At 27.2% G+C, this 12967-nt stretch overlaps 1 protein-coding gene and 1 non-coding gene across 4 annotated transcripts in view; both read right to left on the bottom strand.

Moving 5' to 3' along the window:
* LOC113549542 (synaptotagmin 1-like) overlaps positions 1-12967 on the bottom strand; it is a 40126-nt gene that overhangs the window by 13049 nt on the left and 14110 nt on the right. For all 3 annotated transcript variants that reach the window (XM_026950915.1, XM_026950899.1, XM_026950908.1), the window contains exon 2: positions 389-604. In XM_026950915.1, coding sequence (XP_026806716.1) covers positions 389-596 — 208 coding nt within the window. In that variant the 5' untranslated portion in view covers positions 597-604. The remainder of the gene's footprint in view (positions 1-388; positions 605-12967) is intronic.
* Trnaf-gaa lies at positions 2773-2845 on the bottom strand. Its single transcript has one exon. It is a non-coding gene; the product is annotated as a tRNA-Phe (tRNA).

The raw sequence follows: 12967 nt of genomic DNA on the forward strand, positions 1-12967 counted from the left end.
TAAAAATATTATATATTATGTGCGTGTATTATGTAGGTATAAAACTTGTTCAATTATTTAAAAAATAATGTTTAGTTTTTTATGGACCAATCGTGAATGAATGGAAGTATAATAAATTATAGTACAGAAGGTAGTATACGGTATATACGTGCAAGCGACAGGCGCTTTTTGAAAATATCAATACCTAAATCATTTAAATTTCTTAAACGGCCGCGCATTTTGATATTTGACGGGGTCGTAATGTAGTAATATAAATAATGCGAGATGAAAAATAACGGCCAAGACATTAGAAGAAATATTATATTATCATTATTATTTTATTGCATATCAGCACAAATGGATGCATGGTATTTTATAGAATATATCGTGTAGGTTGCTGTGTACTCACTTAAGACGTCTGCATTTTCTAGTTTGGAACTCATTGTCGTCTCGGCGTATCCGGCACCGTCGAGGACAGGCGTGCCCTGCCTGCCTGACTGGTCGAGTCCCTGGCCTGATGTGCCACCAATTGTCTTATTTTCGCCGATCGATGGTGGCGCCGTGCCCGATTTGTCGGCCGAATCGGATGCATCGGTCGACTTGTCAACGGGTGCCATATTTTATCCTGAAACGTAATACTGTTGTAGAAAAAAGAAAGTAAGAAGAATTTATCGTAATAATAACATTTAACCAGTATCCATATAATAAAGATTACACTTATAATATTGTATTACTATATATCGCAAAAAGAAAATTTATTTTATTATTGTTATAGTTATTCATAATAATTGTAATATGAGTATTACGACGATGGTGGCAAGGCATAATCGATATTCGATTTATACCTATACACAGTTTGACAATGATAATACGTATTAAATTTGACTTATATGACATTCTACTTTGAGTATCTACAAAATAAAAAAGTTTAAATTATTCCAATAATTTTAATCCAAATATTTTAGTCTCGTAGCTAATGATCTTTGGTTCATTGATAATCACGCGCTGCTCTACCACCTTTTAAAAATTCAAATAATACCTACTTATACTCATGTCCAGTTACTATTAGTTAGTTATTAAAAATGTTCACAATCCCATAAAATTTCTAATAAAGCAAATTAGCAGGAGACGGGTAATCCTAATCACCCGTTGTCGCAAAAGAAGTGGGTCATATGGTCTTTTCTTCGCAAAATAAAATTTAAACCAAACCCTGAGTACTATATCTGAACTCTGAAGTAGTCACACTAGAGTCTCCCTTAATGTATACAACCATGTCTTGTATTTATTTTAACAACAAATGTGCTGCTTATTATATATTCAAAATACAAATTGGTAGTAAATATGTTTTACTTTTAATAAATAAAAACTTTGTGACGCTCAGTAGTGTTTATCGGAGTTTATTTGTCAAATAACTTATTCCAGTTATAACCTCTCTTTTATTATTCATAATATTTAAATTCGATATGATCTATGTGTAAAAAAGTATGAAAAATTATTTTTATTATAACCGACAGCTGAAAGATACAAAAATATAAAAACTTTTAATGCAGTAAATTATTATTACTCTATTATCTTAAGAAAATTTTGAATATTTTTTTACAGTTTAAACAGTACAGAAAGTTATACAACAAATATTAATAATTTCATGAAATAAAAAAACAACGGTTATTATAGAAATCGAGAAAATATTTAACTTCATGTATATTACAATAAAAAAATTCACAGAAACTTGTTTATATAATTAATTAATTTTGATTCTCTATAAACAAACATTTAACAAGAAATTTGAAGTCACGTAAAATCATAAAAAAAATAAAAACAAAAACAGTGAACTATAAATATTACACATTTTTAAGTACGTTATTTATTTTTAGTTAAAACCTGTCAATCTTCAGAGTTACGTCATTTATGGCTTTCATTACATCCACGAGTTCTATGACATTCTTATGACATTTTGTAGAACATATTGAACTTTAATAATGTATAACGGAGTTTACTATACTTTATAAAATAATGAACCAATAAATAACTCAGTAATTTAATTTCATACACAACTAAGAGGAACGGCATTTTTGCTAATATTTTTAAAATTTCGTAATTTTTTTTTACTCAGAATTTGTTGTTGAATCTAATTGATAAGTAATGACAATGGTGGCATACAGTTATTAATAATAATTATACATGGTATAATATATTTTTCGAGCAAATTTAGTATTATTTAATTAATGTATAGTATATTATGTATAGTATTTTAACATAATTTAACAAGCATGCTCCCTGCATTTTTTACTGTAATAATGAACTTATTTAAATGATTGTTTTTGAAATTTTAAAGTATACTTAAATATTATATTTATAATTATTCAAACTTTTTATATTATGTATTTAAAGAGTGCTTCTGGTGATACAAACTTTTCTTTTACGAATGAAAACCATCCTTTTTGTTAATTTAATGATTTTTTTTTGAAAATATTGTTATTATTAACATTTAAATCGAAATTTTAACAAATAGTTTCTTAGTTATGTTTACATTTTATAATTATTTAAAAATATCATTAATTTAATTTATTTAGTTAGGTTAGGTTAGGTTATAAGTAAAAATTTTTGGAAATATCTAATTAAAACATGTACGTACATTATTCTAATTAGTTAATGTTATAATTGTATGAAAATTAATAAAAATATAATTTGTTAACTATAATTATACGAGCTAAAACAATAAGATTTATTTATAAAAGATAATTATAATAATTGAGCTAAAAAAAAATTATGAAAAAAAAAACAAAAAATTATTGCCGAAACCAGGGATCGAACCAGGGACCTTTAGATCTTCAGTCTAACGCTCTCCCAACTGAGCTATTTCGGCTACATGTTGGTACAATGTTTTTGAGATCTTTTTAAAAGTTACACAACAAACAGTACAGTGTAAAATAAAATCGAAATAAGTATTATAAATTTATAAGTGGTATCGAACTATCTAAGATAGCAATATAGATATGTAGTAAATTGAACTCTAAATATACCATAAAATCATACAATAGTTCTACGAATATATCTATTATTATTTTATAATACTTATTTAAAGATATTAGGTAGGTAGGTACCTATGATAATATAGGTTTGATAATTAAACGTATAAACACATTTGATAATTATATAAATAAAGCTATTCAAATATTATTTAGGTATGTATTAAACAAAAGGCACATTCAAAATATAATAGTTAATAATTTTATTTAGTCTGCTCGTATCTATATGACTATATATACCTGTTTAAATCGATAATTAATAAAATAATAATTAACTTTTTAGAGTTCCATTACGGGAAGTGCATTTTGAAGATTATTCTACCTTATATGGGTATTATAATACTTTATAGTTACATAATAATAATTATAATTATGTTTTTATCTTGCAATAAAATATACCTAAACGAAAAAATGTTAAATCAAAGCCCAAAGGTATTAACTATTAACTCATATTTATTATAATCATATTAACTATTTAGTATCTAAAACTTATGTTTTGATGCATATTTTGTACATAGGAATAAAATAATATGTATATCATGTTTACTATGTATAAAAAATTTAAAAAAATCAGAAACATTAAATGTTTAGATTTTTAGAGTATTATAAATCTTTAATATATTTATAAACTATAAATATATGATATAATATGTTATAAATAGTCAATAGGTAGGTATATAATAGGTATATAATATGTATTACAGATACTAAATTTTAATGTAGGTATATAATTTAAAAATTTCTATACTCTATAGTTTGAGATAGAGTATGCTTAATGAATAATCTAGTGATATAGCCGATATAGGTAGGTATAACCTACCTATATAAGTAATGTAAGTATCTACCTGAGTATAATACTTAAATAGTGTCATCTTGTAGTATTATTATTTTTATCGTTTTAGTATTTTACCAATATATTTATATTAACTAAAGAAATTTAACTACCTACACTATTTAAATTTAACTTTACGTCTACTAATACAATTTGTAAGCACTAATAATAAGTCACAATTTTTAAAAATCGAAAGAATTTTGTTTGAATATATTTTTTATTTGACGATATTGTTAAATATCAATAACGTTTGCTTAATTTAAAATTAAAAAACTAATTTATTTAATTTTAAAGATTTATTGTAGTAGATGCATCTTGGAAATCTGAGAATATATCTTCCATTCATCTGAACATATCTTTCCTAATCTGTATAATAGAGCCTTATACCCATATATGTAGTCGGTACTTACTTTGTCATTATATTATTTGATACTATTATAGTATTATACTAACACATGTGATGTGTCACGGAAATAGCAAAGGTGTAGAGATAATTGTTTCATCATTCATATAATATACCTACCTAATACTATTGTCTATTGCATACCATTACTATTATATACCAATACAAAATACATTATATATAAGTCAATATATTTACCTACGACTATACGAATATTATTTATTAGTGAATACTAAATATACCTATACAATATATGACATAGCGTATAACATAGTCGTATTTACGGGTCTTGCCTGTCCTGCAGAGGCATGACCTGCGAAATTTGATTTGACTTACATTATAAATTGTGGTGCATAATATAACCTTATTTTTTCTCAGTTTCTGATTTCATATATATTTTTTTTAAATTTTCATCATTTGGATTTATAGCGTTTATATTTATAAGACTATAAAAATTGATAATTCTAGTGTAGTAAACCCATCCTCCTGGATATGCCACTGTTGTGCACGACCTGCGAATGAGGCCTAGACACGCTTATAACGTATAATATTATTAATATTATAACTATACCTGCCAGCTACCTACTATGATTAAATTATGATGGTGATAAGTTTTTGTTGCAGTGAAATGTATTGATCCCAGATAACGATACAGTCGGTACATGTAGCATGTGTGCCTATGAATTATGATCATCATAATATACCTATACCATATATGGCATATGTATAAAGTATGGAAGTAAAATGACGAATTAATTCTCATTGATATATTACTATTATGTGTACTCAACAGTTAACAGTTTTATTCATCTCCGTGTCATTTCGATGTTATTTTGATTTGCTATGCAAATTTATATACAATTATAAAAAAAAAAACCGTGCGTGCAAATCCAAAATACTATTACCAATTCTGATTGACGGGTATTACGTGACAAATGAATAAAATAATATTTCATAATAATACCGTGTTTTGACTGTTTAAATTTCTGCGGCCTTTTTTTTCTCGCGGTCGAATATTATTTCAGTTCCATTGTTATAGTTAACACGCATAGTCCTAAATTTCTAGCGAGGAAGGGTCCTAAGATCCTCACACTCCTAAATGACTTTACATTATGTATAAAATATATTATGTAACGTATATATGCCGAATTTAGAGTCTGACTAAAACTATATTGATATTATGTATTTGCTGACTTTTTACAATTGTGTTTTTGACAACGAAGTCGTTTTTTTATATAAATAACATAGTATCTATGTGGCTTATTGGTTCGAAACTGCCTTTTCTCAATGAATACATTCCATTATCTTCCTTTAATTACATTAATTGTATAAAATTAATCGACACATTTTCACAACAATGTCGATAATTTATTAATTATTATGAAAATCATGAATGTGGGTATGCTGCATTTGATTGAAATTCTGGAACACAAGCAGATAATAAAAGAATTCACCTTAATTTTTGATTTTGATGTGTAAAAAATTGTTTTCAGTAATTTAATCATATAAAATTTAAGTCTTCAGCTATGACTATTATAAGTATTAGTGGTGGCTATAGTATAGCAACATAAAAGCGTTAATATTAAAATTTTAGAAGATATACTTATAATAATTTTACAACTGTACTTTTTATATATAATTAATTATTATATTTTATGACATACGAATAACTTGTCAGCTTAGTATAAGGATTTGCGGAAACAATTAATTATCATTTTAGAATGATTTATTCATTTAGATGAATAATCACAAAATAAGTGTGCATGTATATAGCGTATACTACCTATATAGTACTTACTGTGCAGTAAACCTAGAAATAGAACTACAGAATCAATTATTGATAGTCGGTGGGTGAAATTATTATAATTTTAGTTGTAAAATGTACGTACAGTTTTTTTTAGGTAACTGGTTAAAACAGTGGCGTAGCCAGTTGGAGCGCTGAGGGGACTGTAGCCCCCCCACCGAAATATCAAGAAAATTTAAAAATTATTTTAATTTTAATGGTCTATGAAAATTGCTACAAAAATCTTAAATTGTATTTTACAAAAATTGATCAGCCCTCCCAGAAAAAAAATTCTGGTTACACAATTGGGTTTAGAGATATTTTTGGTAACTTTGCAACTACAGTCTATAAGAATACTATCAGGAATAATTCTTTTCTTTCTCTCTTTCATAAATGTAAATATATACTATATACATGTATATATATTGTTTTACGATTCTAATTAATTACTATTAGTCAGATTACCAGAATAAACCATATTTTGGCATATCATGGGATGCATTTAGAAAACAATTGATTATCTATGACTAAGTCAATTATAGTTTTAGAATTTTTTTAACTTTATAGGTTGGTTTGATACCAACCTAGATTTCTAACTATATGTTATAGATAAATAAGTATTAATTAAAAATACAAAATTATATGATAAATATATATTGTATAATGTGAAAATAAGTTTGGCAATAATAATATTGTGATTTTACCCATTTATGATAGGTAGATATATAAGTAAATGTTATATGGAAAACAGATCATATAATATACACGACTGTTTTGAATAGATATAAATAGTATCATTTCGTAAAATTACATTTTTCATAAAACTTTCCATTAAATTGTTGTGTTTTTATATAATATTAGCTTCGCAAAGTCGTGCGTAAATTCTAGCAATCTGTTAGTAATTATTTTGGAAAACAAAAATAGACCAGTAAATTTACAAGGTTTACGTAAACCTCTAGTAATAAATATATTATATACCTAGTGTACAACAATAACCTATATAATTTATAATAAAATTGCACTAAATCCGGTGTGCATTATCACTATAACTTCTACAGATTAATAAGGCGTGCAGATTGTAAATCATTATAACACTGTTAAGGAATCGGAAACCGATCTGCTCGTAATTTTAAAACCAATCTTACAATTTAGCATCGGGTATTAGGAATTTGTGATGATATACTTATCTGCTATAATTCACACACACACACATATTTACATATAGCATTTATATGTATAATGTATATATTTAGGTACAGTTTAATATTTTGTTGTTAGCGATTCACTTTTAGCAATGTTAGTCATTTGTTATTTTTATTTTGATATATGTTGGTTATATTAAAACTATTATCAATATTTTATTAGTATATTATATATAACTAAGAAATATGTAAATCAATTTTAACGACCGATATTTACATATACTTATTCTATTTTTATTTTTATTTTTGTGTAGATTTACTGTACATTACGTTATTCTCTTGGATGTTACCTACACATTAAATATGTGTTACGGATTTAAAAACCATGTGACGATTTTAATCAGATCTTTGATTCAGTACATGTTTCAGACGATATGCACGTGACAATATATCTATCGAAACGTGGCTAAGTATAATATTACCTGTGATAGTACATTGTAGGCACACTCGTATAAATTACGTCTGAGGCGGATATCCGGAGGATCAATAAAGTCCTATACATGTGTAGGGATAGGGACGTTTCCGGGTGACGTTGAAAAATCGTCCGTATAAACGCCAATTAGATTCAAACGGGCGGGGGATTTACTGCAAGGGTTAGAGAAACTCTTTTCTTCTATGAAATATGTATATACACGAATACTCTATCGGGAAGCGCGTTCATATATTATACAGCTACTATCGTTTTTTTGCCGTTGTTAGTTAGTACATATATATTTTATATCTAATATTATGTATAATTGTATACACGCGGGCATACTGCTACATTATATACAAACCGTTTATATATAATGTATAGGTACCTACGTGAGTGTAAAGTGCGTGCTTGTCGTCGTTTGGCGTGGTGGGTCGAAATCGATAAACCTCGTTGTATAATATTATATACCCGTGGCAGGGAGTACCAAAGTGCGTGCGCGTAATTTACGGACTGCAGTATGAATACAACAATGCTAGGGAGAGAGAGAGAGTGAGAGAAAGCACACAAGTCATAAAATTATAATAGATAGATAGAGGCTTAGTTGGCATTAATATTGTTCAATTGCATGAAGCTTATGTATTACCTACACATTATAAATATTATAATTTATGCACAAATTCAGATGATTTAAGAATCGCTGCACCATACTCGCTCAGTATAATATTACAAAAGTCTTTTATTATAGCGAACATATGTGTGCAATGTATACTTGGTATAAAAGAGAAGAGAGAATTGTGAATTTTAGGATCTGTCAATTGATCTCCTGTTCGATGGTGGTCCGAAGCCTGCTGTTGGTGCTGAGTTTAGATAGAAAAGAATATTTATGTGCGTATATAGATGATGCTTTGAAAATTAACTTTCAAATCAACTTTAATTGATACAATATACATATATATCTATTGTGTGTCTGATATTTGTGAATTTGCAACGTTTTTAAATAATTTAGTTTCAAGGATCCAGAAAAATATATGTTATAGAGCTTTAGGTTCCTTACAAACAATTAATAAATAAAAATAATAGTCAATAGATATCAGTAGTTAGAGGGCTAATTTGGGTCATATAGTCTACCCCAGTGTCTGGTTCAATTTTCATGTTTGATACTTAAAACCACTGAATAAAAACTATACTATTATCATATTATCAAATGAGTAGGTGCTATTCAGTGTTAAAACGTATCTGTTTGTTTTTTTTGTATTAATTGAAAATATATTAGGCTAACCAAATTTTTTTTTCAATTTTTACGTCACTAAAACCTATCTATTAGGTACGCCCAATACACGTATAAGACGTAATACATAAGTAGTTTGAAGAATAATCATAATCACAATAATTTAATTTCATATTTTAAAGTCAAATATTCATTTTTAACAGTACGATAATAAGCAGACACGCACCCGGCATGTACTTTCCAGCTCGAGTGTGTGTTGCCACGGCGACGACGGATTGATGGTCGGGAAGTGGTGACGGTGGCGCGGGTGGCTTGCTATTTCGCTCTCTTGGTTATTTTCTCTTTCACTCTTCATCCATCTATCTCTCTCGTAGTTTTACCTCCATTGATAAAAATCCTGACCGGTGGTGGTGTATTTTAAACCTTGACGTCATCCGCAAGCGCACTGAGTATTACACATTTTGCAAACACGCCCTTCACAGAAGTAGCGACTACCGCCGACGACAATATTATAAATATTATTCGTTCGTAGAGATGACGACAGTTTGTATAATATATCTCGCGTCATCGTTAGTGGGGGATTTATGGAGCTGTATTTTATTTTTGGAAGGTGGTGCAAAGGTCTGAACGCAATATTTACAAAGATGTATATTAGGTTTCCTTGGAAATCCCACTAAATCTTATGGCGTCAGTTATTTTTCTACTGTAAAAATTATTTGCGAAAAAACGTTGGTTTTATTTTAACCTATCAGTAGTAAAATATAAAACATTTTTTTTTTATACGTATTTAGGATATATATTGTACTTGTCAATATCTAATTTAAGGATAATTTAATGAGTTTGTCAATATTTTCGAAGATTGATAAATTATTATTTTACATTTTCTATAGTAAATATTTACGTACCAATACAGTTCTAAAATTTTTAAATATAGTTTAAAAGAAGAATATCATATTATAGTATAGAATAATCAGTGGAATTATAGCACAAGTGCACAACTTTCAAGAAATAAAATTATCATTAAATTCATAAATACAATATCAGCGATTATCTGGTGATTTTGTGATTACAGTATTAGTATAACAGGACATTTGATTACTGAAAATTAGTATATTATCCAATCACGGTTAGGAATGAAAATTACTCAATATTACCGAATGTCTCCTTCGATAAATATTATATAAAATAATGGATCCACCAACATGCATTATTGTTTATGAAATATATTATAGGCGTATTACTATTTCGGCGATCGATGGTAAAAGCCGTAAAGTTGAATATTAAGTATTGAAGGCTACAACAATGTGGCGACCAGATATTTCGGGAACTTTCGAAATACTTAGCAATTAATCAATAACTTATAAAAATAGGTTGTGGTACAACATTCCTTCCAAATGCTCAATAAACAAGTGTGCCTAATGGTACACGTGTCTCACGAAGAAGTGTATAGTTTGACATTTTATAAACGATGCGCTGTTCTCAAGAATCGATCGCGGCATACGTAAGGAGAAAATTCGGTTCAGCCATGTACTTAGTTTTTCATATTTGTCGTTAAAATACGCATACTCACTTAAAGTTTGACATAGTATTAAGTCACGTGCAGTCTTCGTCATAATGTTTAATTTATATTCATAATCAGCAAAACCATAACCTACTGCGTATTATAATAATATTTAATAAAATCATTAATTTTTATTAAGTTTATTCGTATTACCCATTGTGATACGATTTTACACGTTTTATATAATAATAATATATTCATGAAACACGCTTGATCAACCATAATGTGTGAATAAAATATAAACACTTCGGTACTTATCATTTTCATCAAATTATTCTCGTATTATAAATAATTATATATTTTTTCAAAACGTTATAGTAGTTTTGCTCACAAAATTCAGGGCAGAAAAAACCTTACAATTTCACGTAAAAGATTTTCCATCATTAATAGTTTTAAAAACTTTATTATTTTTCAAAGTAATGATAGTGTCTATATTAAGCAAAATTTATTGGTGTATTACAACTTACATGCGTTTTGAAAATACATTATTTTAATCAGTAAACTTTGAACTTTTGATATAATACTTATGTAGGTTATACAGTGTAATCGTCTTGTTATAAATTTGTATTACGTAAATCATGATTGGACGAAACACCGAAAAATTTTCTTTATAAAATCAACTTAAAACTTAAATGAAGTTAAAAATGTATATTGGTTAATAGATGTATAGTGATTTTATGTTAGCGCTTAAAATATCGAAAATTTTGTATCTGTAGAGCCTTGTTCCCCATGCCCTTCTCAAATACTATCAGAAACAATTTATTTATCTTTTAAACTTATAAAAAATTTAATAAACATACAAGTCCATCGGGCTTTTAAAGTTTTTACAGAATTATAGACTAGTTAATCAATTTTATCAGTAAGAATTAATATATTTTAAAATAAATAATATACTTATATGTTATAATTTGTAAGTTAGTTCAATATGGTTTGGGATTACTATTCATCTTTTGGGATTTTTCTGGAAAAACTTTTCCAATCTATTCTCGGTTGATTACTTTATCCTAGTTTAAACAGATATACAATATTAACATATAACCTAAAATAAACAACAATAGTGTTAAGTTATTATTTATTGATCATTAATGATTCGGTATACATAAAAAAACATGATTAACACATGAAATGCATATTTATCTACTGCGTACATACGTTTAAACTTTATAGTGTATACAATATACTTATTAAATATTACAAATAAATATAAATTATTATCTTGTCAATCTTGTATTATGATACTGGGCACGCATTCTGGACTCTGCGTGTCCAGTGTAGGTGCTATAAGCAATTTCACGAAATTTGTAGAGCATTATTGAGTGCTTTTTTTACAACAAATTTTAGAAATTTGTTACACATACTTTTTGTACCAAAACATATTATTTTAAGTTCTAAATTATATGTTTCTTATAATTATTGTTTTATTTACAGAAAAAGTTTTTCGGGGTAGTTAAATGCATATTTATTTCAATATTTCATGTAGTACATTTATAGAATAGATTTAAAATGGAGATCGAATGGCGATTTAGAGAGAAATCGTTCGCATTTTCAGTTGTTATCACAAAAAACGAATACAATTCTAAAATAGCTTTAGTAAAATGTTTGTTGTATGAAAATATAATGAGTCTAGATAATTTTTATGTAAACCGAGCTGTGTACATCATCGTTTTTCGATTTATTATTATGTGCAATAGTAAAAATAGTATAGATACCAGTTGCTCACTTTTTGGCTAATTCTATTATAATTTACAGAATTTTAACATTTTCTATATTAAGAAAATCGAAGTTTATACGACACATTAAAATGTGTATAATTTAAATTGTAATATGCATATTACGCACATTTATTATAACTTGTTTAGTGCAGCTATATTATTATACTGTACTAATCTTGATATTTGAGTATTCATATTTTATTTTTGTGTTTAAATGTATATTTCCGGTGCTGGATGAAATCTAATATGATACAGCTGAAAACGTTTGAAAAACATATAAATATATAGTAGAATAATTATAATAGAGAAAAATTTAGTAACTATGGCATTTTTGCGACTGAAAAAAATCCTTTCAAAAGCATTACTTTGTGATGGTATTGTAATATTACACATGACCGAATGTTATATATAGGTACACGTTAAGTATATATTGTATACGCAGTATGGTAATTACGCTGTATGAATTAAGTCCACTCGAACGGTCGGGGTAATTACTCGAAAGACACGCTTGATTTCCATTACTGGTGGTGACAATTAATTTTATTTGCACTGCAGATCTCGTCTTCAAGGTTAAGTTATGCAATTTTATACGTTTCTCAGATAAAGGGCAATATAAAAGTTTATAAAACTTATGTTATTGGCTATATTATACATATATATTATTATATTTACATATTTACACGTGTTTGAATATTAAATAAATACAGTTATATCAATTATCAAGCATTATGCATAGGTTATTAATTTTAGATTTCGTTGCTACATAATGTTTGTATTAATAAAAAAAAATAATATAGATTTGTTATAATATGTTGTAGACGAT

The sequence above is a fragment of the Rhopalosiphum maidis genome, chromosome 4 (genome assembly GCF_003676215.2).
Source record: "Rhopalosiphum maidis isolate BTI-1 chromosome 4, ASM367621v3, whole genome shotgun sequence".
In the NCBI taxonomy this organism is placed as follows: Eukaryota; Metazoa; Arthropoda; class Insecta; order Hemiptera; family Aphididae; genus Rhopalosiphum; species Rhopalosiphum maidis.